The following is a 22,594-nucleotide window of genomic DNA, read 5'->3' as shown; positions in this document are numbered from 1 at the left end:
ACTTCCAACGAATCCCTACTCAACCCTCCCTGTCCCACCACTTCACTGCCCTTCCACTTTGCGCATCCTCATCGCACAGACATTGCTTTTCCCGAGAACCACAGCCAGCCCAGTCCGGCCTGCTCCCTCGCCTAGCCACAAAACCAGACGCCACGCACACCATGCACCTCACACTCGCATCTTGCTTTTGCGTGGTTGTTTGCTCGCGTGGAAGCCCATCCGCAGCGCCACGCACCGCCAATTACTCCTCCAGCCAGCGCCGGTCCAGCCCAGCGCAGCCCCCCTGAGCATCTTTGCTTTTGAGTCGCTCGCGATCCAGGCGGCCAGGTAGGCATCCCATCGGCCAGCCTCGCAGGGCAAAACGAGGCGTACAAACGCACTGTGGCGTGGCGAACATATCCGACGACGCGGCCGGCCCACAGGGGGCTCGCAAAAGAAATGGCGACTCCAAGGCGGTGCGGGATGCTCGAATGCTCCTTGTAGCCATCTTTCTACAAACGAAAATGTTCAAGTCTTTGAGTAACAGCGTGTCTGATCACTCCCTGTACACATGTATCTCGACTTTGCCGCCAGACGACTAGTGCGAGAACACAGCTACAGGGAGCATTTGAGCACCTCACAATACCTTGGAGCTGTCATTTCTTTCGCGACCACCCGTGGGCCGCAGACGCGACCGCCAAGAAAAACCGCGCCAGGCCTCGCGTCAAACCGTCTCTTTGATCCTGTTTCGTCTCGCGGTGAGCGTTCTGCCGTCTCCCCATCCGTCGCCAGCGCACGCTTGTTTCCTTGTTCGTCTGTGGTCCAGTAAGATGGGAAACCGCTCCGCGCGAGTGGCTGGGGAAAGAAACCGAAGGAACAATGGTTCGGATGCTGACTGCGTGCCTCCCTGGTCGACGAGGGTCTGCGTCTGCATTGCATGTAGCGGAAAAATCATCGCGCGGACCAAGCAAGCGACGTGTTCTCGGGGCGACGACCGGCTACCAGGGACGGCAACAGACTAGTCTGGCTGGACCGACTGGAGGCGGAGAATCAGGAACGGGAAAGGCCGGACAAGCCGATCTACAGCCTCCATACACGGTAGCGGGACGGGGCAGACGGGATGGCGTCGTCGCCATGCCATCGCGTGGTGTGCCGTGCATGCGAAGCGGCGCGGGGCGGCGCGTTGTGGTGTAGCGAACAAAGCGTGGGCGCCTCATGCACTGCTGCGCCGGCAAAGGATCGATCTGTGGTGATGAAGTGCCGTTGTGGGCGGTGGCCCCGTTCGGCGGCCCCGATGGCGACAGTGGTGGTAGCGGCGGCCGTGGTGGCTGCAGGAGGCAGAGAAAGCAAAGAGGACATGTCGATGATGCAAAATGTGATAGATCTCTCATGATTTCTTTTGCCCGGCCGTTGCTTTTTCTTCACGGGGCGGCGGCTGCGGCTATTCGTGAGCTCGCTATTGGCCATTAGATTGGGGCCAATGATCCAAATTGATGCGTGCGGAGGCCTCCATATGGGCGATTGATTGATGCCGGCGGAGCGATCGGTTCGGTTCGTGCTCTATGCCAGACAGTTTTGCGCATGCACATCCGTCCTCGCCCGCCCGCCTGGCTGGCTGGTTTGTGGAGGGCCGTTTTTGCTTTTTGACGATACATGAGACGAGATGAAATGGAGCTCGGGCCCCGCGAGTGAGATAGAGCGTGCGTTTGGGCCAAAGTTGTGGCTGGCGGCAGGTAATTGAAGAGGATTTCCGTCAATAGCGCTTCGCGCTAGATGTGGAGATGTAGCCCGAGATGGAGCAAGAATCAGGAGCGTCAGTGCGACATTCTAGCAAATTCTGTCAGCGGTTCCCTTGCACCAAGTAGGCGATGAAAGAAATTTCATGTCTTCACGCACTCAGACGCAAGCGCTTGAATGCTCCTTGTGCCTACCTATCAAGAGAAAAATTCTCTTTGTTGGAGGCATCAAACGCTTGAAGACTCCACATCTCAGCGTGTGCTGACTTGGCGACAGAGATCTTCGGATACGCAATTTCTTTCATCGCCCACTGTTGCACCAGCATTAGTTGTTTAGTGGATCAGAATTTGACAGCCGTTGTTCTGTCGGTGTTGCAGATGCAGCCCGATCTATGTCAGACACCATCGGAGGGGAACACAGCGAAACCGGACACCAGGAGGAAGGCTACTGGTAACAGCGCGTGCGCTTGTTGTGACCCAATCGAAAGGTTTCTCGCCCGAACGTCAAACATTGACCACTGCGATGAAGCATAGTCGTTGATAGAAGGTCAAGCACAAGAAATCCAGCACATCATAATGTCAGTTGTTTGATTCGTTTCCGATCCGCACCTACATGCGTGGATGTGTATCTGTGCTGCGACCTAATGCATATCTGGTCAATAGTCATCCTCTCCTTCTCAGACCATCTCCTGTCTGTTTCGACATTGATCTCTGATTTTGGGAGTTTGGCGCCCGTTTCGCCAAGCCGACATGCTCTGCGCTCCTCCACATCTTTTGTGGCGAAGAGACGAGATTACGCGACACAGTTGGCCGACAGACACGAAGCTGCTCTTGTGCCTTGCAAAGACGGCAGGATCGTTGTTTACACGGTGCGCCTGTCTGCCATGACACGGGCGATGCTTCCAAGACCCGCAATCTCAACAGTCTAGTTGTGGAAATGCATTAGTTTGTTGTTGCATGTTTTGGATAAGAGTGAAAAGCGGCGAAACAAAGAGGTTGCAATGGAGGTGAGACGAAAAGGCGCCTGAGTCAGTGGGTGGAACAGTTCATCCACCTTGACGGACGCTGGAACGCTGTGGCCAGGGCGGAGGAGGGCCCGCCCACCCGTTCGGCCGTCGCTGTATCACCAATCTGTCGGGTCAAGAGAGCACAGGGAGCAGGCCGGTTGAAAGTGGCATGAAGAAAGCCACGACCCAAGCAGAGAGAAACCCCACTCATTTACCTTGCACACGGCGCCAGCCAGCACCAAACTCCGCCAGCTGCACAAGATACCGCCGACTTGCCAATTGCGAAGGGCATGTTCTCAATTGGGCGAGCCTGTGTAGCGGCTCGGCTAAGAGGCTAGCAAAACCATGCCGGAATGGGCACGATGGCGTTGCAGGCGGGGTGCCTTGGTGATGAATTGGGAATAGGGTGCTGGAATAGGAAATTGAGAATCGAGGTACATACCTTTTCGTGCCAGCTGAGGAGGACGCTCATCGACTGACCGCCATCGCCGCCTCCAAAGTTACGCCCGGACACTTGCGAAAAGCCAGTGGGTTGAGGGGTGAGGTTTTGCTTGGAACCCGAGGGGGTCCCTGAAGCCATGCCCTTGTAACTAGGGGAGGTTAGTAAAAGATTGCTCGATGTGGCAATCGAGGTATGCAGGACAAGGTATAATTTGACGCGTGTCGTGAATATACGGAGCTGAAACGCAGCGGACGTACAGGTACTTCATCAAGGTGTCCAACACCTCCGAACCACCGTCGGACTGGTATATTCTGCTCAAGATTGGTGACATTTCGGACTGACGGATTGATTGGAGGACTTCAATGACGGTAGCGGTGTGAATGTCCTGTGCGCAAGTGCAATGTTAGCACCGCCCCTAATCACGGGTGTTTCCAGCCAGGCAGCAGCAACCACCAAAGACGGCAAAGATGGCGGAGACAGTGTGGTCGGATGTTTGCCGCGATGGACACTGGCATCTTTGCGCCCTTTTTTCATCGCGTCCAACGCGCCATAGCATTCCTCCTCTTTCCCCAGACAGGGCGGGCGTGTCATTTTTCGACCCCTCTCCATATCTCGAATAGTTGCATTGAATATTCAATAGCCCAAATGTAGCCGACCTCCACTCACCTTCCCTTGCTGATCAGCCCCGTAGGGCGCATTCTCCAGCGCTCCCCTCAGTGCGCCCTCGCTGTCGCCGCCCCTGAGCAGCTGGCGAACCTGGCCGGCCAGAGTCTGGACGTCGGGGGTGGAAATGGGGACGACGGTCGGGGCCATGGTGGCCATGTCGAAGTTGGCCGGCGAGTCCGGGTCCAAGGCATCGATGTTGATGGTCCGCCAGTTGAGCTGCGACATGGTGGGTCGGTGGTGGAGAGACGATTGATACGGGCGGCTTTTTTCTTCGTGGCAGGCGAGGCGAGACAGAACGGGTGGGATTGAGCGGTGGCGGGCGGCGTACGAGAGGGATGGTGGGCGACTTGGTGGCCGTTTGAAGACGGGATGGCGTTGGTAGGGGAGCTGGCAGCTGGGAGCTGGGGTGGTGAGGTCAGCGCGGGCGGTGACGGCGGGCGTCGAGCTAGCGGGGCCGGGCGCTACCGGCAGCCAGCGGGAGCGCCAAGCCAACGACTCAACAGGGCACCATTCACTCACTTGAAGCAGGTCGAGACAGCACTCCGACGTGTCGCACAAGCAAGGAAGGGCTCAGCGCGATGCGGCACTCCCCAGATCAGACGGATGCGCAAGTTATGTGCCGCCTTGTTTTCTTTTGCTGACCTGACCAGGGAACGGGTTTGCTTTGCTGCTGCTGCTGCTCCTCTTTTGTCCTCAGCACCGTCGCTTGTCCTGTCTTGGATGCACCTGCAGTCGCGGGAGCGGAGCGCCGACAACGACCAGCGGGAGCAGCCATCCGACGCAGCCCTGCCTTGTGTGAGACCACCTCAGCATACAGGGCCCGCGGTCCGGGGTCCAGTCCAATCGCCAATAGGTACACTGCGAGAGGTACGGAAAAGGGAGTCGCTCCTTCAGGCCCTTGTTTGCTGCCGAGAATGCAAATCATGATTACAGCATGTTTCTATCTCACCGCCTCCCTCGATGCGCCAAAAGCAGACGGACAACTCTAGTAATACACTTTCTTTCCAAGTAGATAGCAAATCAAGAAAGCCACGCCTGGTCCAAATGCCCTGGCCCATCTCCAGCGCCATTCCATCCATCATTCTTGCGCCGTGCGCCAGTCCCCCGGTGGTTCAGGTCTATGCCGTGTTTGGGTCCAAAGTTGGGCTCGAAGTAGCAAAATGCGTGCAGACTGGAACAACAGATCCAACTTCGAATTTTGATATCCCTTTGCGTGAGCAAATCCCCAATGATCTAATATAACGCCAGATGAAACACTTTTGTCATGAGAGAAAAGCAAGGAGGGCCGTCTCCAAAATAGTAATACAGGGCCGGACGTCTCGTGTCGAGGCCGATGCAGCAAGCGCCAGCGTAATAATCGCTCGATGGGGGTATTAAACATGTCGGAAGGTATTCGCAAGTGATGGTATTACAAAGATCGTAGGAAGCGCGGCGGCGTCGTGGTGCCGCTTTGGCAGAGGAAAAAAGGTTGACGGGAGCGAGGGAGGCGGCTCGCCTGCGCAGGGATAGTCGTCAGCATGCAAGGTGTCGTCGCTTGACAGGCGAGGCAAGTCTTACGATTCACAAGCAGCCATCCCTCGGACTTCCGGGCAGCAACAGGCAGCTCGCAGCGGCGACGACGAAAAAATCACCCACGCCCGCGGAGTGTGAGGAGCCGCTGGAGAGCAATTGCCGGAGTGATGGTTGGACTCGTTCATCTCCGCTTCTTTGGCGGAGGAGGCTTGGGGGCGCCAGTCGTGTCGTAGGCTCCACGGCCCATGTTGGTCGCAATGGCGGAGGTTTCCCGAGTAATCATGGTGGAGAGAGCGCGGGAGCCTTTTTTAAAGTCAGCGCCCAGATGGATCCAAGGAGGGCTGTCAGCCGGGGCTGAGACTTACGGAGCAGGAAGGGGCAGATATAGCCGGGGGTAGGGTGGTGCGAGTGGACAGCGGCTTGGTGCGGGACTATCAAAACGACGGGGTGGTGGTGCCGCGGCGCAAAGCAAAGTCTATTGCGGACTCGAGACGGTGGTAGGAGGAGAGGCGCCAAGGTGGAAAGGCAGCAAAGGGGGCACTTGGCCGGGCGACGAGGAGAGAGGTGTCGAGGTAGGCGGTTTGAGTTGGATTGAACTCAAGGCTTGGGTGGAGAAAGGGCAGCGCGGGTAGATATAGAAGAAGCCCCCTTTCCTGGGCCAAAAGAACTGCGACCTAGCTTGGCGGGAAGCGAGAGACAAATGAAATTTGGACGCATTTCGCAGCGACATGACATGACGTGCCGGCCGACGGCTCTTCGGGCTGTTTCAAAGGAGACCCTGCTGCGCAGAAGCCATAATTTCTGGCAAGGGGATCGACGGCACAGATGTTCCAAAAGTCCCAGCCGGAGGGATCCCCCTGGCTTGCCGTATCGTACCTGGCATGAAAGCCTCCAGCCAACGCTCTCAGCATCAATAGTCACTCCCATGTCGCATCGTGTTTGGCACCCAGCTTGGCCCGCAATCAGACAGACTTGGGTACGAACATGATTCTCAATCTGTCTTGAGATATTGTTTGTACCTGACGTACTGCGCCAGCCACCACCAGCACCACCAGCCTGCCTCTCAGGTACAACTTTTGTAGAGTAGAGACGGCTAAAGGCGCGGATCAGGAGTCCGAGCCGAGGCCGCATTAAGGTTGCTGGCAGCTCGACGAGGTTCCGTAGTCGCGAGTCACGTCCATGTCGTTGGTGCCCTGTCTGCCGTGCAAACCAACGCGCGTCGATGGCTATGCCCTTTTCAAAGGGCGCCAAAAAGCAACCCCAACCCGGTTTTTCCTTGTCCGTGTCACATATTTTTCGAGATCTCGCTCTCTCTTTTGATCGCACCCACTGCGGATGCGCATGCAAGCCTTCCGCGGGCCATCCTGTGCCTATCCTTCCGACAAGGCTCTCTGCAAGGTGGCAGCAAAAAAGACATGCAAACCACCACGCATTGACTACTGCGCCATTTGCGAGTCGTCTACCCCAGGAATCGGTCTCATTTTCGGACGTGGTGAACAGACGGCAATCAGAGCGGTTGAAGAGACCCACGGCACACAACTGAAACATGACGCAGCAATTGGCGCTCCACCATTCGAGACGCAGATTCAGGCTCAGTTCTGTGTTGGGCATTATGTTTTTGAAGCAAAAAAGTTTTGAACAAGGACGGATCAGACTCCGCGGCGGGCGGGCGGCGGGCAGCGAGCGGCGCGGGCAGCGTTGGGCGGCCAGGAGAGCTTGTTTTGGGACCGGGTTCCTTGCACGTCGCTTTTTCGACAACATGATTTTTTCTTTTTTCCATCGACTTTCCCTTTCAGCCCTGCTGCGCTGCGGGGATGGGCGGAAGCGCCTGCGAACGGTTCTGAGGCTTCGTTAGCTCCGCATCGTCCTTCCAAGCGCGCGGAAGCGAACACAGGGATGGCGAGAAGCGATCAGCTTTGCAGGAGACGTCATCCCGGAACCACACGTGGGAGTGGAGTGAAAAGGAGGCGTCGTGCATATGCACCGCCAACGTTACAGCCAGCCCAGGCCCTTTTTCAGCCTCTACTGACCACCACCTCTTCGACCTTGCGTCGCAGCTGGGGAAACGACTGCGCTGAGGTCTTGACGTTTCACTCGAGTCCCAGCTTGCCTTCTTCACCTGCCTCCCTGGGTCTCCCCTGACTGTCGCGCCGATCCCACAGAATCGCCGTTTGTCGACATCAGCCCGTTTGATCCCCCAGCAGGTCCCCACGATCATCACAAATTACGGGTGGCCCGGTGGAGCAATCTGCAATGCAAGGCTGTTTTCTCTACCGTGGAAATCTTTCTCTTCCAAACGCCCATGCCCGCTGATTGCATCTCGCATTGCCAGACCGAACGAGTCCCAGGCCGGCAGGGAACCAAGCTGTTGTGCTACCTGGCCGAGTCGGGGAACACGGATCCAGATGCCGTCTTCGCGGGACAGCCGTTGCACAGGGCCTGGCCGGGCTCCAGAAAAAGATGGAGTTTGAACCGGGAATTCGTACAGTAGTCGCTGTTCGTCAATCTAAAAGCCCGTTTCCAATCGCGGAACACCTCGCAGCTGGCCTCGACTCCTTCCGGAACTCCTCATGACCTTGGTTGTAAACGGCCGGCCTGGATACACAAACCTCCACCGCCAAACGCAGTCGGTTGACCAACAAGAGAGTCTTGACGTAGAGATTTCCCAAACCATTGACCGCCCCCCTGAACTCGGATATACAGCGGCCATAAATGTACGACCTCGTTTGCGCAGATGTTTTCCCTTGCTCCAACGCAATGCCACTCTGCGAATCCGGTTTGCCAATTTCTCGAATCCTTCATGTACATGTTTGACATCACTGCGTCGTATCGACTCATGCGGCAAAGATAGGGTTTGCTGCCGCAACCTTGTCGTCGACTGACACTGCACAGTCAGCATACTTTGGGCGCATCAAAGAGTCAGGACTACTGCAACCCTCAACACCGTGCATGTTTCCAGTTCCATCAATTTTCCAGAAGCTGGCCTGAGCCCTTCCATACGGCCGGTGCAGTCCATGTTCACGCACTGAGCAGCTCATCTCATTTGAAGAACCTGTCGCTATCCCCAAACGAGCCAATTGCTTCATGCCCGAGCGTGCTTAAGATGCGCAGACTGGCTCTCGCGTCGATCGCCACATCAACCGCCAGCGGACACGAGATTCGGCCCGTTCAAAGCGAGCTTCAAGAACGCAACCAGGCTGCTTCCAGAAGCTTTTACGAACATTGAAGCCGCAAGCTCCCGCCGCCATCCATCCAATGACATGACGTACGACACCGAGTGGGCCCGCGTTCATGGCCAAGGCTTTGATTTTCAGGAGATTTAGTGCCCGTGTTCAGCCCTTTGAGGTCTTTTGCCCGCGAGCCTCCTGAGTCGTGCGCGAACAGGCCAGAAGTGCTCTTATCGACAGCCGAAAACATGCCCCGACAAGTTTGTGGTGTGTGGTTGGGCACTGGAGCGGTTCGGCTGGCGGAACGAGGCGAGCAGCCGCTTTGACTGTGTGAAAAGGTTTGAAGTTGAGGGTTGGAAGCATGAATGCACAGCCTCAACTCGAAACACAGGCGCGGCCTGGGGAGACGCATCAGATATGAAGCTGGCCGGCCCAACACTTGTGATACGTGCTACGGAGTAGTTTTATCTGATGGATGAATGGTCCTATGTAGTCACGTGTGTAATCACGTGATGACGTTCGGGCGACGTCATCGCGAACTGGAAACTTCTTGTTTGCATCACCGACTCACAAACAACATCTTCAATCTCCCAACATCATGTCCACCAGGCGTCGTCCTTCTCGCGAAGGCCCCCCAGACGAAACCTCTTCAAACGGTCAACCTGACACCATGGACGATTCGAAACACGACCGTAGTCCTCTCCGCATCTCACCCGCTTCGCGGTCACCCTTCCTCCCGACGCGTCTCGAGCTACTCCTTCTCTCAATCTACCCTGCGACGCTTGTACTCGGCTCAATCTTCTCCATCATCTCGCCGACTACACGAAACACGCCCTACTCCGCTACCACTCAATCTCATCCTGTCGACGTCGCGCCGTCGTACTTTGCCACAAAGAAAAACGTCTTCAACGTCTATTTCGTCAAGAAGGGCTGGGCATGGACCACCGGCGCTGTTCTCCTCTTCTTCTTCACGCACCCCTCTCTTGGGCCTCCAATGCGGCCCACTCTGACTGTTCGCCGTTTTCGTGGATTGCTGCGCTGGGCCCTGGTGACATTGGCGTGGATACTCGTCACTCAGTGGTGCTTCGGGCCGCCGCTGATTGACACGCTCTTCCGATTCACTGGTGGACAATGCGAGCTCGTGAGGGACCCTGAGTCGAGAGATGCCATGTCAGACACTCGCGAATACCTCACGGCTGCCACGTGCAAGATTGCTGGTGGTGCGTGGAAAGGCGGGCACGACATTAGCGGACATGTTTTCCTGCTCATCTTGGGAAGCATGCTCCTGTGGTTTGAGATTCTTCCCCCGGTCACGCGCGCCGAGGGCCTTCGCGACGGCAGGAGAATAGTCATGGACGACGGCAAGGTGAGGACTGCGGCGGCCGAGGCCAGGGCGGAAAACGCATACCCGGTTGGCGAAAGAGATATGGGTGTCGGAGTCAAGGCGGCGCTGGCTGTCATGGGTCTGAGCTGGTGGATGCTGCTCATGACGGCGGCGTTTTTCCACACTTGGTTCGAAAAGTTTACCGGGCTTTTGGTTGCGTGGATCACCATCTGGGCCGTCTACTTTCTTCCACGAGGCGTACCTGTGCTGAGGGCAATAATTGGCATGCCGGGGCTGTGAAAAGGTTGGGATTGTTTGGCATGACGACATGTGTATACGAATAGAAAGAGCATTGGACGAATCAGCGTATGGGAGCCAGAGGAATCAAAGTTGAGCGTTTGTCCCCAACTCGTCGCATGTGCAAAGATCCCAGTCGCGGCCGTGGAGAAGCAGCATGCCAATCCTCCACGCATCCCAGCTCCCCAGCTGCTCGGGACGGACCGACTCGAGCAAGGACCCAAGTCATGGACGGGCACTCACGCTTCCTTGAAACACTTTGCAGAAAGACTTTGCAAATCCTCTGGTGATCAGTCTCCAACAACTCCACACAAGCTCACGTTCCACGACCTTTTTTCTGAACGCGATAACCAGGAGAAAGGTTCATCCCTGCTAGCCAAACCCCCTCCCTGATGAACCAGGGGCCCCCTCCAGCCTGCTCCAGCCTGACCATTCCGTTCCTCTTTTTTGCCCTGCGTGCGAGCCCGCCGAACTTGGCTCCCAACAACGCCCATTCCAGGCCACACGAGCAGTAAAGTTTATCGCAGCCGGGCCTCTCTGCGGAGCGAGCGCGATGAATTACGCGCTCTGTCTGCGTCAAAGTCAGCCAGCCACTGTCGAAACAAGTGTTTGGAGCGTCTTGCCGTCTTTGTCTGGACCGTGGTTTGTTTGTGTATCGTCCGCGTGCGCAATGGAGTTGTTTTCTTCGACAAAGAGTGACAGGTCCACAGTCCGTCCGCATACGGCTGCTTTTGAGCTATTACTTACGCGTGTCTACGGGCAAAATATCCCTTCACATGTGCCTTTCAACCGACTCAGCACCAGCTATTCAGTCCGACGCCATACGCAGGTACAGGCACAGTCTCCGCTTTTCTCTCCTCGCCTTCTCCAATGCATATACGCTTTCCCCATACAAACCCGCTCCGTCGGAACCTTTGGGGCAAACCTTGTCGGACAAGTAACCGCGCGCTCGGTCCACCTGTTCAGAGCGGACCAAACCAAGCGCGCTGCTCCCCAGTCCCTTCCAGAAAGCAAAGTACGAGTATAGCCATGGAGGCGCTGGGCTGAATTGGGTCGGGCAGGGCTAGGATTTGGCGAGGCTGGGGGTCCCAACTCTCTTCTTGTCTCACACTCTCGCGCTGCGCTGCCGCTTTATGTTGCCGTTGGATCGTGTTCCAAAAACGGAAAAGGATTGGCGGCTACTGGCCGGCTGGTGGTGACTGGTTGGCGAGATGTCGGCGGTACGTAGAGCCGGCGGAGGAGGCGTTCGCGGGGCGGACGGTAGTGGGTGAGGAGCTACCTCCGGCCTGGACTGCAAAGCGTATGGTGGAGGCACCTACTGTTTAAGGGAGTGGCTGGAAGGTTTGAGGGGTGCCGATTGCCGACTGCCTGGACGCTCAGCGGCGGCTCCAATTTAATTCCCAAGTGCAAGGCGTGCGGATTTGATATAGGAGCAGAGCATCGCAATCCACAGATGTGGTCCGTCGATTTGGGTGATGCGAGCGCTGTTGTATTTCTAAAAGACGGCTTCCCTTTGCGCTCTCGACTTCTCCATGTGCAGTTTGTGTGGGAAGTATGACACAGAATTGGCGTCGCTGTGGGTCGCAAATCAAGTGTCCATTATAAAGCGATGCCGGGCTGCTTGAATGCTCCCTGGATACACACACAACTTAATTCGGCAATTTGGGACACCAGCTTTGTGCCAATAGACCCATGTAACTAGGTTTGGAGTCAACATTCTGTTCGTTCCTCACTGTGGCGTGTCTGGGCAGCTCCTCGTCGACACACTTGGTCTCTTGGTAGACGAATTCGGAGTTTTTGCATCCATCGTCCCGAATTCGAACGAATCAAAATTTTGGCCTTCGTTCGGTGCCGCCGAAGATGGAACCACTTTCCAAGACCAATAGAGACATCATTCGGGAATGATACTCGGCGAGTTGGAAAGTCAACCTATAGACTCAACGTGAATCAAGGCAGCAAGAGTTGGAACCCCCACGGCTTCTTTTAGGCGTCTCTCAACGCTGTGACTGACCGATGCTTCTATATCAATGACTTTCTCCAGACGACCTACCCTATAACCAACACCACCTTCTTCGTCACTGGCGCGTATGGTTGAAGTTGGCGAATCTTTACGTCTTTTTTGACCTCTGCTTTCCTTATTCAGTAATATGCCAGTGGACCGACGTTCAAAATGCCTCTGGCGCGCTTGATACAAACGAGTGTGTCTGTATTTGAAGGTGATTGTGGAAGTCAGGATGAAATAGGTTACGAATGCTCCCTGAGCGTACGGAATCCTGCTCCGATGTTTGAGGGTGATTTGAATGAACTAAAGAAGCAATGGGGTCTGAGTGCTCCTGAAGCGCACGATGTGAAGTTACTGTGAAGAGAATGACCCTCCAGTGCACAAGTCGCTTCAACATCTTGCAAAGTGGGAATGACTACCACCTGCACGCACAACAAGAAGTAGACGAAGGATCTTAGCCCAAAGGTCCAGATGTGAGTGGAACAATGGCTCCTCATGTGCTCCATGAAGGAGTTGTGAGTATTTTACTTGCCAAAGCAACTGACAACTGACATGACAACTACTTGTGCAGTCAACTCGAGGGACAGATTCCAAAAAGTCCAACCGTCTTTGAGATGTGAAGGTAAGGCGGCCACGCGTCTTCTATTTGACCGTTTGGTGGCGCCATGTGATTCGGTCGTGTCAAGTGTTTAGAAATAAGCCACTTACTGTTGCGAATGCAAATCAAGAGAAAATACGATTCGATGATGGCGATACCATTACCGTTGGTGCATTTCTTTTGGGGCGGACTGAATGATTGCAAGGCAACAAGGTCATCTCATTACTTCCAACCATCTTCTTAACTTCTTCCCTCCACCTCTTTTTCGTGTCACTGCAAAGAACCAGCGGATCATTTTTCGACAAGGAACACTTCACCATTCTCCCTTTTACGCGACAATGAAAACGCCCATTCAATCGTAAAGACTGAAGGTCATTATGAACCGACAGACTGCATCTTACTGGCCCATCGGCTTCTCTTCAGCCCAGCGAAAGACTCGAGGCTGCCAGACCGCAAGACTGTACGCTCTCTTGCTCCTGACACTGAACGAGCAATTCTTGTTCTCGGTTCTCAAATGGGCAATCGATTGCGGCATCCATCATCTCGGCTCTTACTTTGCTTTTCTCTGCACGTGTAGATACAGGACAGCAAGGAAAAGTGGAATTCCGATAGTAAGTAGGAGCAATTCTCACCTTTCGCCAGCATCGCAACCGCACCAAGCCCAAAACGGCAAAAAGGAAACACAACTAGGCTCTGGCCTGTTTCTGCCAAATCCCGAAGCAGACTTCAATGGACTGTCTTCCACGGGGCAAATGCAGCGACGACGCGTCGGATCTCCGCAGCGAGCCGATTGAACAATCACTTTGCGCGGTCCAGCTATCGAGGTCCGATAAAACACCACCAATGGCTGTGCACGGCAGACGGGGGACGGCGGACGACAGCTCTCTTTCAGGTACCGACTAACCATCCAGCTAGCTACCCAGCTAGCCCGCCCAGGGCGCTGGCGGCGCGACGTGGAGGCCCCGCCACGCCATGGCATGCGATGCCATGCCATTCTGTCCCTGCCACGACGACCCGATGGCGACGGCGTCGGGGGTGCTGGACAGCACACTACTACGAGAATACTATCGCCTTACTGTACCTCACTAGCTGCTGACTGCTCAGGTACCGAAACAGAGAGGGAAGAAGGTAGGCCGGTAGGCCGGTACCTTAATCAATCGGCGACCACTCGCGCAGCGCTCGCTCGCTGGGTGGGTGCACGCGCTTGCTTTGCGACGTGCGCTGCCCGCTTCTTGCGCCGAATTGGGCAGGCACCGTGTCAATGCCGTTCAATTGGGTATGACCAAGCCGGGGCCAAGCCAACCTGTCAGCAGCAAAAAAGTGTTGGGAGCGGGCGGAGAGGATGAGAATCCACGAATGTGAATCCCGACTACCTGATTAGGCCGGCAGCACGACATGCTGGGCTGGCGCTGTGATTGGTGCCTGAGATGCGAAGTAGCGTGAGGCATCGAGGCGCGAGCTAGCCGGTACCTGAGCGCTAGGCACCGGCGGCTGGCGGCTGGCTGGCGGCGGGAGCCACGGGTACAATACTTACAGCTCATGCTGGGGGGTTGGGTTCTTGCGTTGAGGCCGGAGAAAAAAAAGTCGTGGCATGTGCCAAAGGTGTTCAACATGGTCGTCAAAAGAAGCACACAGCCTCCGCATCTAGATCTTGGAAATACCCAAATCCCTACTGACGAAATTGGGAGCATTCAGATGCATGTCGACATCTCCAAAGAGAACACACGATGAGCAGTCATATGCGCCATGACTTTCACAGGCTACCAAGCCCTCCGTCGCTTGGTGGGCGGGATCCCTGGAGCGGAGCAGGTGGCGGTGCACTTTGGATGTGGTGGCTGAAGACCAGGAAGGGGTCGCTTTCGATCAAGACCATGGATGGCGTCGCAGCCTGGAAGGAGACGTGGTTTGTAAGTACCTTCGCGCGAAGAAACAAGGCGTGTTCGCTGGCCAGGCACCACCTCACCAACTCCAGCGTTTCTTCAGCTCGGAGAGCGGGACCGTCATGTTTCCGTACCCGCGTCCTGTCACAGGAAACGAGAGAGGAAGAGGAAACACGGACAGAGGTCGGCCGAAGGAGGCGAACAGACACAGCTGGACAGACGGACTCCTTTCGCCGTCTGGAGTCGAAACCTGCGGCCTTGCTGCGCCCCGTCGTGATTTCAGAATTCCGCCAGTCGAGCTGTCCACGCCCGTTGATGGATTCATGCTTCCGATGGGCGAGCGAGGGCGCATGCGTGCGGCCGCCCTGCCATGTCGCCAGCCAGTAAAGCAGAGCGTCCGCGGAAGCCCCACAAACCCCAACCCACATCCACGTCTCGCGCCCCCGCGTTCATCGCCGCACCCTTGCTCTTGACCGCTAGCGCTTCCGCTGACTTGGCAGGGGTAGGTTGGGTCGCGCATGGCAGGCGAACCGAAATGACTGGTGGGACAACGAGATGCTGCGGTGGGAGATGTGTGGTGAATGCTTGCTTGGTGCGCGGGCCGCGGACGTCGTCGTCGTCGTGGGAGATGGATCGCAAGGCTGGGCGGCCTGGAGAGCGGGGTATGGACGTAGCGAGTGTGGAGAGGCCGACCAGGGGTAGGTATTTGCGGGGTGTTACGAACGCGGCGCAGCAAATCTAGGTACCGATCTGTTGTTATGCAGCGACGTGGCCAGATAGAAGCAGGAGGAAAATATGGAAAGCACAGGAGACGGCGCCGTCTTTGTTGTGCAATGAGATGGATTATGCGAAGCTCAGGCATGTTGCACTGGCTAGGAGAGGCAAGTGAGGGAGCGAGGAAGCACCGTAGAGATACGGTGGCACAAGTATCTCTAGTAAAATGAAATGCACAAAAACTGAAAGATGTGTCCGGAAATCCATGCTCTTTCGACGCCTGCGTGGAGATGGTGGGCGTGAAGCAAATAAAACCTGGGGTTCCTGGCGGCTACTTGCACACATTATCGAAAGCCATGCCCGGCGACTGTACTGTAGATAGGACATAAGCAAACATTGCGGGGATAAAAATTTGACCAACGCAAATGAAGGAAACGCCTCATTTTGGGAATGAAGAGGAAAAACTCATCTTCGCGGTTTTCAGGTCGACACTCAATCATATATCAAAACCACCCGCAACAACTCTTCCTCCTCATCTCTCAACTCTCACATCCATCGCAGGCCTCCGCCATGCACAACCATCATCGCGCACCGTCGCTGTGCAACCGGCCCGAAACCAGCACCCCCAGCCTCCAGGCGCCCACCCCCGCCCCACCCCCTCTCGCGGCCCCACCGGACCCCCTGGTCCGGCCATCGGGACGGCCAGCGCAAATCGGGATGGGCGGTAGGTTCCACCGGTATCGGGCTACGTCATTTTGCGGGCGCCTATCGTCGGCGATTGCGGACATGACGACGACGCCATGGTGCGCGCGCGCCGTGCGTCATTGAATTGATGGGTCCACTGAAATTTCCATGGCACCGCAAGCTTGCTGCCTTGGTTTTGGGCACCGCGCTGTGCTTGTGGCTGCTGGGCGAAGATGATGGGAGGAAGTGGGTTGGGATGGGAGGGGGATTGGCAGATGCGTGGGTGGGAGTGGAATGTAAGAGAGGAAGGGCGAGCGAAGGGGAGCTTGGGGGTGCTTTTAGCCGCTTTCGAACGACCGGATTGTAGAAAGAGGGAGTTCGCGGAACATTGCGGAAAGGAGAAGGATTAAAGCATCGTGAGTGCCAAGGGGGAGAGAAGAAGCGCATGACCCAAAAATAAAAGAATTGGAAAGGCAGTCAGTGGTTTTGTAGTGAGGTGGGTGGTGATGTGATGGCATGAGATGACATCAGGCCAGAGTCCATCGGCTGGCCGACGACTCCTCGCCTTTGACTGACCGCCATGCGATGATGCAGAGAGACGCCTCGGCCACGTCGAAGGAAGGCAGAGGAGAGGAGCACCGGCGGACAATCTTCTTCTTCTCAAGTCGTATCTTCAGCGCAAGCGCCTGGCCAATCCCTGAAATCAACCAACGTGAACCCAAGGCCGAATATCTGAATCCTGTCCACATCAGATTACTATGAGCTTGAATGGTCCCCGTCATTCTGCATTTTCACTCCATTTGGCAAGAGCGCCAACTGCCGTGAAGCCAGACGCCCAGCAAGCCAAACGAACGACCGTCTGTCAATCAGGCTGCCAGCCTGCCTTGCGTGCTCGCTTCCATGCCTCTAGCAGGCTGAGGCAGGCAAGCAGGTAGGTAGATCAGGGCCATCAGGATCGAGGATCGAAGGCTGACCGTCTCCACGTCTCCAAACGAAGCGACGACGATCTCTCGCTCGCTGGCACCCATACCCAGAGGTAGGAGTAAGAAAAAATGGACAGGAGCAAAGCAGACACCTTCGTGTCCTGCTTCCGTACTACACCTCGGTACTCCTCGCCAGAAGCTTAATTAGTAGGTTAGATAGGCGTTGTGGGTGGTGTGATGTCCTGAATCCAGGCCGACCAGGCGTGGAGGCGGAATACAGTCCGATAGGGGGAACAGCGCAGAGTCAAGGGCAAACAAGGGCACATGGAAGGGGTGTGGAGAGATGGGCGGCGGCGGCGGCGGGCGGCGGGTACGCGGGCGTCAGTGTGGGTGTGGGGGGTTAGGGAGCATCAATGATTGACGCTCTGGATTGATATGCAGGTGGCGGCGGAGGCTCGACGTCAATCTCATGTCGTGCCTGGTTCTGGTTTATATCATCGACCTCTTTCGCTCTTCCTCAACCTGAACGTCGAACGCCGGCCACCGTCGTGTTTGCTTGTCAGTCACCTGGGCTGTTCGTTGCACGACTCGCATGCTCTCGTCCACTTGATTCATTCATTCCGCTGCTCCATGTACAACCAACTCGACTCGCCGCCGCTTTCGATTCTCTCGACTCTCGCCTTTACTCCGTGGCCATCCACCCGTCTTCCCTCGACTGGACTCAATGGCCGGGCCAACCCGACCAACCTCTTCCTTCGCCCATTCACTTCCCTTCCCAACCAGACAACCGACAACCGCTTTTGTCTTATGCCTCCACAATGAAAACAACGCATGACCAACAAGAATTGGAATGAACCAAAAAGAGTTGGAATGACCGACTGGATGTTGGTGGTGGTGGTGGTGGTGGTGGTGGTGCAATGCCCAAAGTAAAAAGAATATGGCAACAAATCATCGACAGACCAAAAGACGATGGGAAGAACAAAAAGGTTCCGGTAGCGACTGGAGCTGCTGTGACAATGACCGACACCTGAAAATGCCGCCAACCGAAAATACAACAGTGAACAGGCTGAATGTGACAGGATCCTTGCTCGACGCGACTTGGAGCCCGCCTCCCCACTTTAACCTCGAAGGCCACGATGTGACTCTCGCACGTCCGAGCGGGCAGCTCGAGAAAGCGAGCGCACGAAGAGCCTTCTCTTCGGTGCCGGAGAGGTGAGGGTCATCTGGTGCGGAGCTAGGATCCAAATTTTGTTTATAAAACAAACTAACAAACCAACGACAGGACGGGCGAGACGCGTTACTCTTCCATCCGACCAAACATGCCCTCGTCGTCCTCGTCGCTGCGACCGCGCCGCCGGTGGTCGTCTTCGTCGTCGTCTTCCATGTCGACGTCCTCTTCCTGGTGACGGGCAGCGTAATACGAGCGCATCGAGGTGGCGTACTGGTGCTCGCCAGGCGGCGTCGCAATGGTGGTGGAACCAAAGCTGTTGCTGGCAAAACGAGCGGGTAGGGGCGGCACGGGCGGGACGTCTGGCGGAAGCACGACGGGTTTGCTCTGCGGCGTGCCGAAGCTGCAACTCAGCAGACCGACCGCGGCAGCCAAGTCGGCCTGATCTTCATCGTCGTACGCCGTCATTGACGTGCCCGACGTAGTGGGGCGGTCATGGTAGTAAGCGTTGGGGGCGCTTTCGGAAAAGACGGACGTGTTGGATTGGTAGGATTGCGAATAGGCGCTGCTGTTGCTGCTAAATCGCTTGTTGGGGTAGGACCGCCCAAACGAGCCGACCAGGTCATCGCCCTGGGGCGGAGGAGTCGTCTCCGCCGAGCTCATGCCATCACGATAGTCGGATGACGAGCCATCGGGAGAGGCTGACGACTGGTCGCTCTCGCTGGCCTTGGCCGACTCGGTCTGCGCTTCCTGGTTCATGTTGACCAGCACCGAGGCGGCCTCGAGCAACTGCACCTGCTGATGTTTGGAGATGAGCAGCTTCGAGGTAATGGCCCATTCGGGCGTGTGCTCCCATCTGTGATAGGTCAACAAGTGGTCAAATGGGGGGCGTCCAAAGGGCATTCAAACTCCGGCTGTAAAGGTATGCGGACGAGGGTGTAGGTATACTGACAGATGCTTGGTGAGACAGCTGCTGTGCTTGTACCCTTTTCCACATTTTTCACAGCGAAGTTCGCTACCACTTGCTCGCTTGCCTCCCTCCTTGGCGCGCGACCCCTCACTGGCGCGTCTTGTCCGGGATTTGTTGTTGTTCTTGTCGTCGAGTGAGATGAGTGGGGGCCCGTCGGCGACGGCACTGCCCTTGGCGTAGCTGGCGGGACCCATGAAGCCCGAAGCACCATTAGGAACGCTGCTGGGCGAGTGATTGAAGCCCGGCGGGCCGCGAGGAGTCAGGGTGCTCTTGTTTGTTCTGCGAGGGGCCGAAGACGATTCGACGACGGCAGCCATGGCGGCGACGTTGGAGGCGGCAGCGGTAGAGACGCTTTTCCGACGCGAGACGCGATGGGCGGGGTTGAGGGAGGAAGATAAGGAGCTGGAGGTTCTGGCGTGCGAGTGACGGGAAGGTAAACTGGAGGCTACGGTGCCCATCGAAGATCGATGCGAGTTGGCCGAGCGCGAGATTTCCTGGGAGGGTTTCAGGGTCAGCACGGAGAAAGGGAACGGAGGCAGGAGGGACAATACCCTGGTGGCTGTCATGTTGGGGAGGTTTGGAGAGGATGGCGGAGAGACGAGGGATGGATGGCGGATAGTTGTTGTAGTGGTGGCTCTGGATCCAGGAGATAGGGAGCGAGGCGTCGGACTGAGGGCGGGCCAAAAATTATGGAGATGATACAATGAAGCGTCCCCGCACACTGGCCGTGCCGCGCAGGTGATTCGGGAATGCGCACAGGCTGCGGCGGTCGGAAGCGGACAGGGGAGAAGATGGGCGGAAGCGGAGAGGCGATGGACAAACAAAAAGCGAGGAGTAGCAGCACGATCAGGACAGGATCGGGGGATGTCTGGTGTGTCTCTGTTCTGTCGAGGGCTGGATGCGGGAGAGGGTGTACGGCCAGGCGCGCCCGGGAAGTGCAGTGATGAATCAGGTGGACTGACGGGGAGCGGCGTGACCAGCCAAGCCATGGACATGGCTGATGGCATAGCGCAATGCTATTCGCGATGGCGCAGAGGCCTCGCCGCAGTCAAAGCCAAAGGAATGCCGCACGTTGCACTGACAATGAGAAGTTGGTACATTTTTGGAAAGTTGATGATTTATTCTCGTCACTATCTCCAGCGTCAACTTTTTTTTTTTGTTCTTTGTTGCCGTGCCTCGCGTTCCTGGCTGGCTGTCGGCCGGCGGCGCAGCTGTCTAGCGGCACGCGCGTGGATCACCAACGACGCCTGCCTATCTGGATGCATCGCAGCTTTTACATATTAACAGAGCTCATGCTCGACTTTTTTTGTGCAAGAACCGGTGGACAGTGTCCGCCGTCGCCGTCAGCCCGTGGCCGGTCTTGGGTTGGCACCTGTCCGCGCTCCAGGCCTCCCCGCACGCACTACTACCTTGTTGTGGGGACCTTGACGTAGTGCCCTATCCTGTCCGTCGGTCGGCCTGGCACTATGGAACAGCTAAAAGTCAAGAGCGCAGGTACCGATGCTGCATAAGCGCTAGGAGCATACCACGATAATTCTCTACCCATCAGCCTGCTTTGCTTGCTTCCAGTGTCGCCCTCGCAAAATACTTGCGCAAGGCGCGGCTGCATTGAGCCAGGGAACCCAGACCTTGTGCCTGTTGTGCCATCAAAACAAAAGCAATCCGCGACACAAAAATCGCGATCTCTGCCTCGACAAAAAATATTTTCCCCCAAACACGCACTGCGGAACCCAAACATTAGGCTCGAGCCGCGCGTGCTTGCAAACCTTAATCTGCTGATCTGTCGATGAAATCGCAACAACATTCTTGCTGTGCTGGGCTGCTTGCAGAACTGCACCTCAGATTGCTGAATGAATTGAATGCCATCTGTCCACGTCAACCTCACCAAACGCCTCACCGCCTCTGTGTGGCTGGGGAGGCTGTGTGTGGCTTGCCTGTGCCAAGACTTTCCATTTCTGCCGCTCTGCACGTGACCCAACACTGCTCGAGCGACGGCCATCAATCGCCAAGCTCATCCCGACCAACTATCCAGCATCAATCCTTCTTCCCAACTCTCATTCCTCGCCACGTCCGCATCAAGTGGTGCGACACGCATTACGTGAACTTATCCAACTATCCTTTCCGACTGTCCGACCGCCGTCCTGACCGCCAACCGCCAATCGCCGCTGTTCCCACTTACCGCCTGTGCTGAGCGCGCGTCAAGGCCGCAACCATCCCGCCCACTGCGCCCACCTTTCCGCCCACGCCCAAATATCAATCATGTCCGATTCTGGTGCCGCAACCGCCCCCAAGCCCAGCAGCAGCGTCAAGCTCGTGCTGCTCGGCGAAGCTGCCGTTGGAAAAGTACGCCACTCCGACCGCCCCACCAGACTACCGCTCGGAATGAGGACATGATATGCTAACGGGGGGCCACCAGTCATCCCTGGTTATGCGCTTTGTGAACAACGACTTTCAAGAGAACAAGGAACCCACGATAGGAGGTGTGTAACCTTGATTCCTGTCATCAATCCTTCTAACACGAGACAGCTGCGTTCTTGACCCAAAAATGCAACCTCCCCACCCGGACCATCAAGTTTGAAATCTGGGACACGGCCGGCCAGGAGCGCTTCGCCAGCCTCGCCCCCATGTACTACCGCAACGCACAAGCTGCTCTCGTCGTCTACGACATCACCAAGGCCTCGTCCCTCACAAAGGCCCAGCATTGGGTCGCCGAGCTGCAGCGTCAGGCTAGCCCGGGCATCGTCATTGCTCTTGTTGGCAACAAGGCCGATCTCGTTGAAGACGGCGTAGAGGAGGAGGAAACGCCCGCCGCACCGCAAGAGTCGGAGGAGACGCCCTCAGGCGAGGCCGAAGAGGGCGAATCGACGCCAGAGCCGGCTGCTCCGGCTCCGGCAGCAGAAGAGGAGGACTCTGGTGCTCGCAAAGTTGCCACCAAGACGGCCAAGGCGTACGCGGACGAGGAGGGCCTGCTCTTCTTTGAGACGTCGGCCAAGACGGGCCAAAACGTGACTGAGGTCTTTACCGCCATCGCCAACGCCATCCCCGAGAGCAGCTTCAAGGGCCCCCGCGGCGTCGGCGGACAGACGAATCTGGGTGGACGACAGGAAGACAGCGCGAGGGTGAACCTAGCGAATACGCGGGACGCGCAGCCAAAGGACGGTTGTGCGTGCTAGTCGGGGCGTAATAATCGTTTATGAGACCAAGAGCAATGGGTGGTCTTTTTTGTCTGTGATGATTGGGCTGCAGGGTAGGTATGGTAGGTCCAGCGGCCGGCGAGTACCACGCTCCGGACGCAGTACAATGAAAGACTATGGGCACGCGCTGACGGATGACGGAGATTTGTGGAATAGGTAGTGTCGCTGTATCAATGGATTCCCCTTTCATGATTGTACTTGGGCAGCAAGTATCTCACGATTGAACATTGAGTACAGGTAATATCGCTCGCAAAGGGAATGCCAATTCGGGGAATATTTACTTGATTCTCTCGGGAGTCCAAATGTCCATGTCTTTAGACTCCGATCGCTC

At 56.5% G+C, this 22,594-nt stretch overlaps 5 protein-coding genes across 5 annotated transcripts; 3 read left to right on the top strand and 2 right to left on the bottom strand.

Annotated features, from left to right (window-relative positions):
• Positions 1 to 2,577: 2,577 nt before the first annotated feature.
• On the bottom strand, positions 2,578 to 4,055 carry BKA78DRAFT_245540 (actin-related protein 2/3 complex subunit 5; the record flags this gene model as incomplete). The annotated part of the gene is made up of 4 exons (XM_066884132.1): positions 2,578 to 2,640; positions 3,165 to 3,312; positions 3,422 to 3,549; positions 3,831 to 4,055. 4 exons carry the CDS (start codon positions 4,053 to 4,055, stop codon positions 2,578 to 2,580), a joined length of 564 nt encoding a protein of 187 aa, XP_066748944.1.
• A 5,052-nt stretch (positions 4,056 to 9,107) lies between these two features.
• On the top strand, positions 9,108 to 10,133 carry BKA78DRAFT_243630 (inositol phospholipid synthesis and fat-storage-inducing TM-domain-containing protein; the record flags this gene model as incomplete). Its single annotated transcript, XM_066883964.1, has 1 exon — positions 9,108 to 10,133. One exon carries the CDS (start codon positions 9,108 to 9,110, stop codon positions 10,131 to 10,133), a length of 1,026 nt encoding a protein of 341 aa, XP_066748943.1.
• A 5,854-nt stretch (positions 10,134 to 15,987) lies between these two features.
• BKA78DRAFT_301541 (uncharacterized protein) lies at positions 15,988 to 16,430 on the top strand. Its single transcript, XM_066887367.1, has one exon. It carries the CDS (start codon positions 16,157 to 16,159, stop codon positions 16,373 to 16,375), a length of 219 nt encoding a protein of 72 aa, XP_066748942.1. The 5' UTR covers positions 15,988 to 16,156; the 3' UTR covers positions 16,376 to 16,430.
• Positions 16,431 to 18,228: 1,798 nt separating this feature from the next.
• On the bottom strand, positions 18,229 to 19,635 carry BKA78DRAFT_348395 (uncharacterized protein; the record flags this gene model as incomplete). Its single annotated transcript, XM_066890627.1, has 3 exons — positions 18,229 to 18,955; positions 19,052 to 19,563; positions 19,621 to 19,635. The coding sequence occupies 3 exons, from the start codon at positions 19,633 to 19,635 to the stop codon at positions 18,229 to 18,231; spliced, it is 1,254 nt and encodes a 417-aa protein (XP_066748941.1).
• A 1,465-nt stretch (positions 19,636 to 21,100) lies between these two features.
• On the top strand, positions 21,101 to 22,574 carry BKA78DRAFT_301534 (ras family-domain-containing protein). The gene is made up of 3 exons (XM_066887366.1): positions 21,101 to 21,412; positions 21,486 to 21,549; positions 21,596 to 22,574. The coding sequence occupies exons 1-3, from the start codon at positions 21,329 to 21,331 to the stop codon at positions 22,240 to 22,242; spliced, it is 795 nt and encodes a 264-aa protein (XP_066748940.1). The 5' UTR covers positions 21,101 to 21,328; the 3' UTR covers positions 22,243 to 22,574.
• The last annotated feature ends 20 nt before the right edge of the window (positions 22,575 to 22,594 follow it).

The sequence above is a fragment of the Phyllosticta capitalensis genome (genome assembly GCF_038381095.1).
Source record: "Phyllosticta capitalensis strain CBS 128856 chromosome Unknown BKA78scaffold_1, whole genome shotgun sequence".
Lineage (NCBI taxonomy): Eukaryota > Fungi > Ascomycota > Dothideomycetes > Botryosphaeriales > Phyllostictaceae > Phyllosticta > Phyllosticta capitalensis.
Note: the sequence above shows the minus strand (reverse complement) of the source record. Positions and strands in the feature narration are given on the sequence as shown.

What these genes read in the sequence shown, in the direction of transcription:
- BKA78DRAFT_301541 (XM_066887367.1), top strand. Translation starts at nt 16,157, where the DNA reads ATGGGTCCACTGAAATTTCCATGGCACCGCAAGCTTGCTGCCTTGGTT.
- BKA78DRAFT_301534 (XM_066887366.1), top strand. Translation starts at nt 21,329, where the DNA reads ATGTCCGATTCTGGTGCCGCAACCGCCCCCAAGCCCAGCAGCAGCGTC. An exon ending in GCGAAGCTGCCGTTGGAAAA is followed by an intron (nt 21,413 to 21,485) that starts GTACGCCACTCC and finishes GGGGGCCACCAG; the next exon opens with TCATCCCTGGTTATGCGCTT. An exon ending in CAAGGAACCCACGATAGGAG is followed by an intron (nt 21,550 to 21,595) that starts GTGTGTAACCTT and finishes AACACGAGACAG; the next exon opens with CTGCGTTCTTGACCCAAAAA.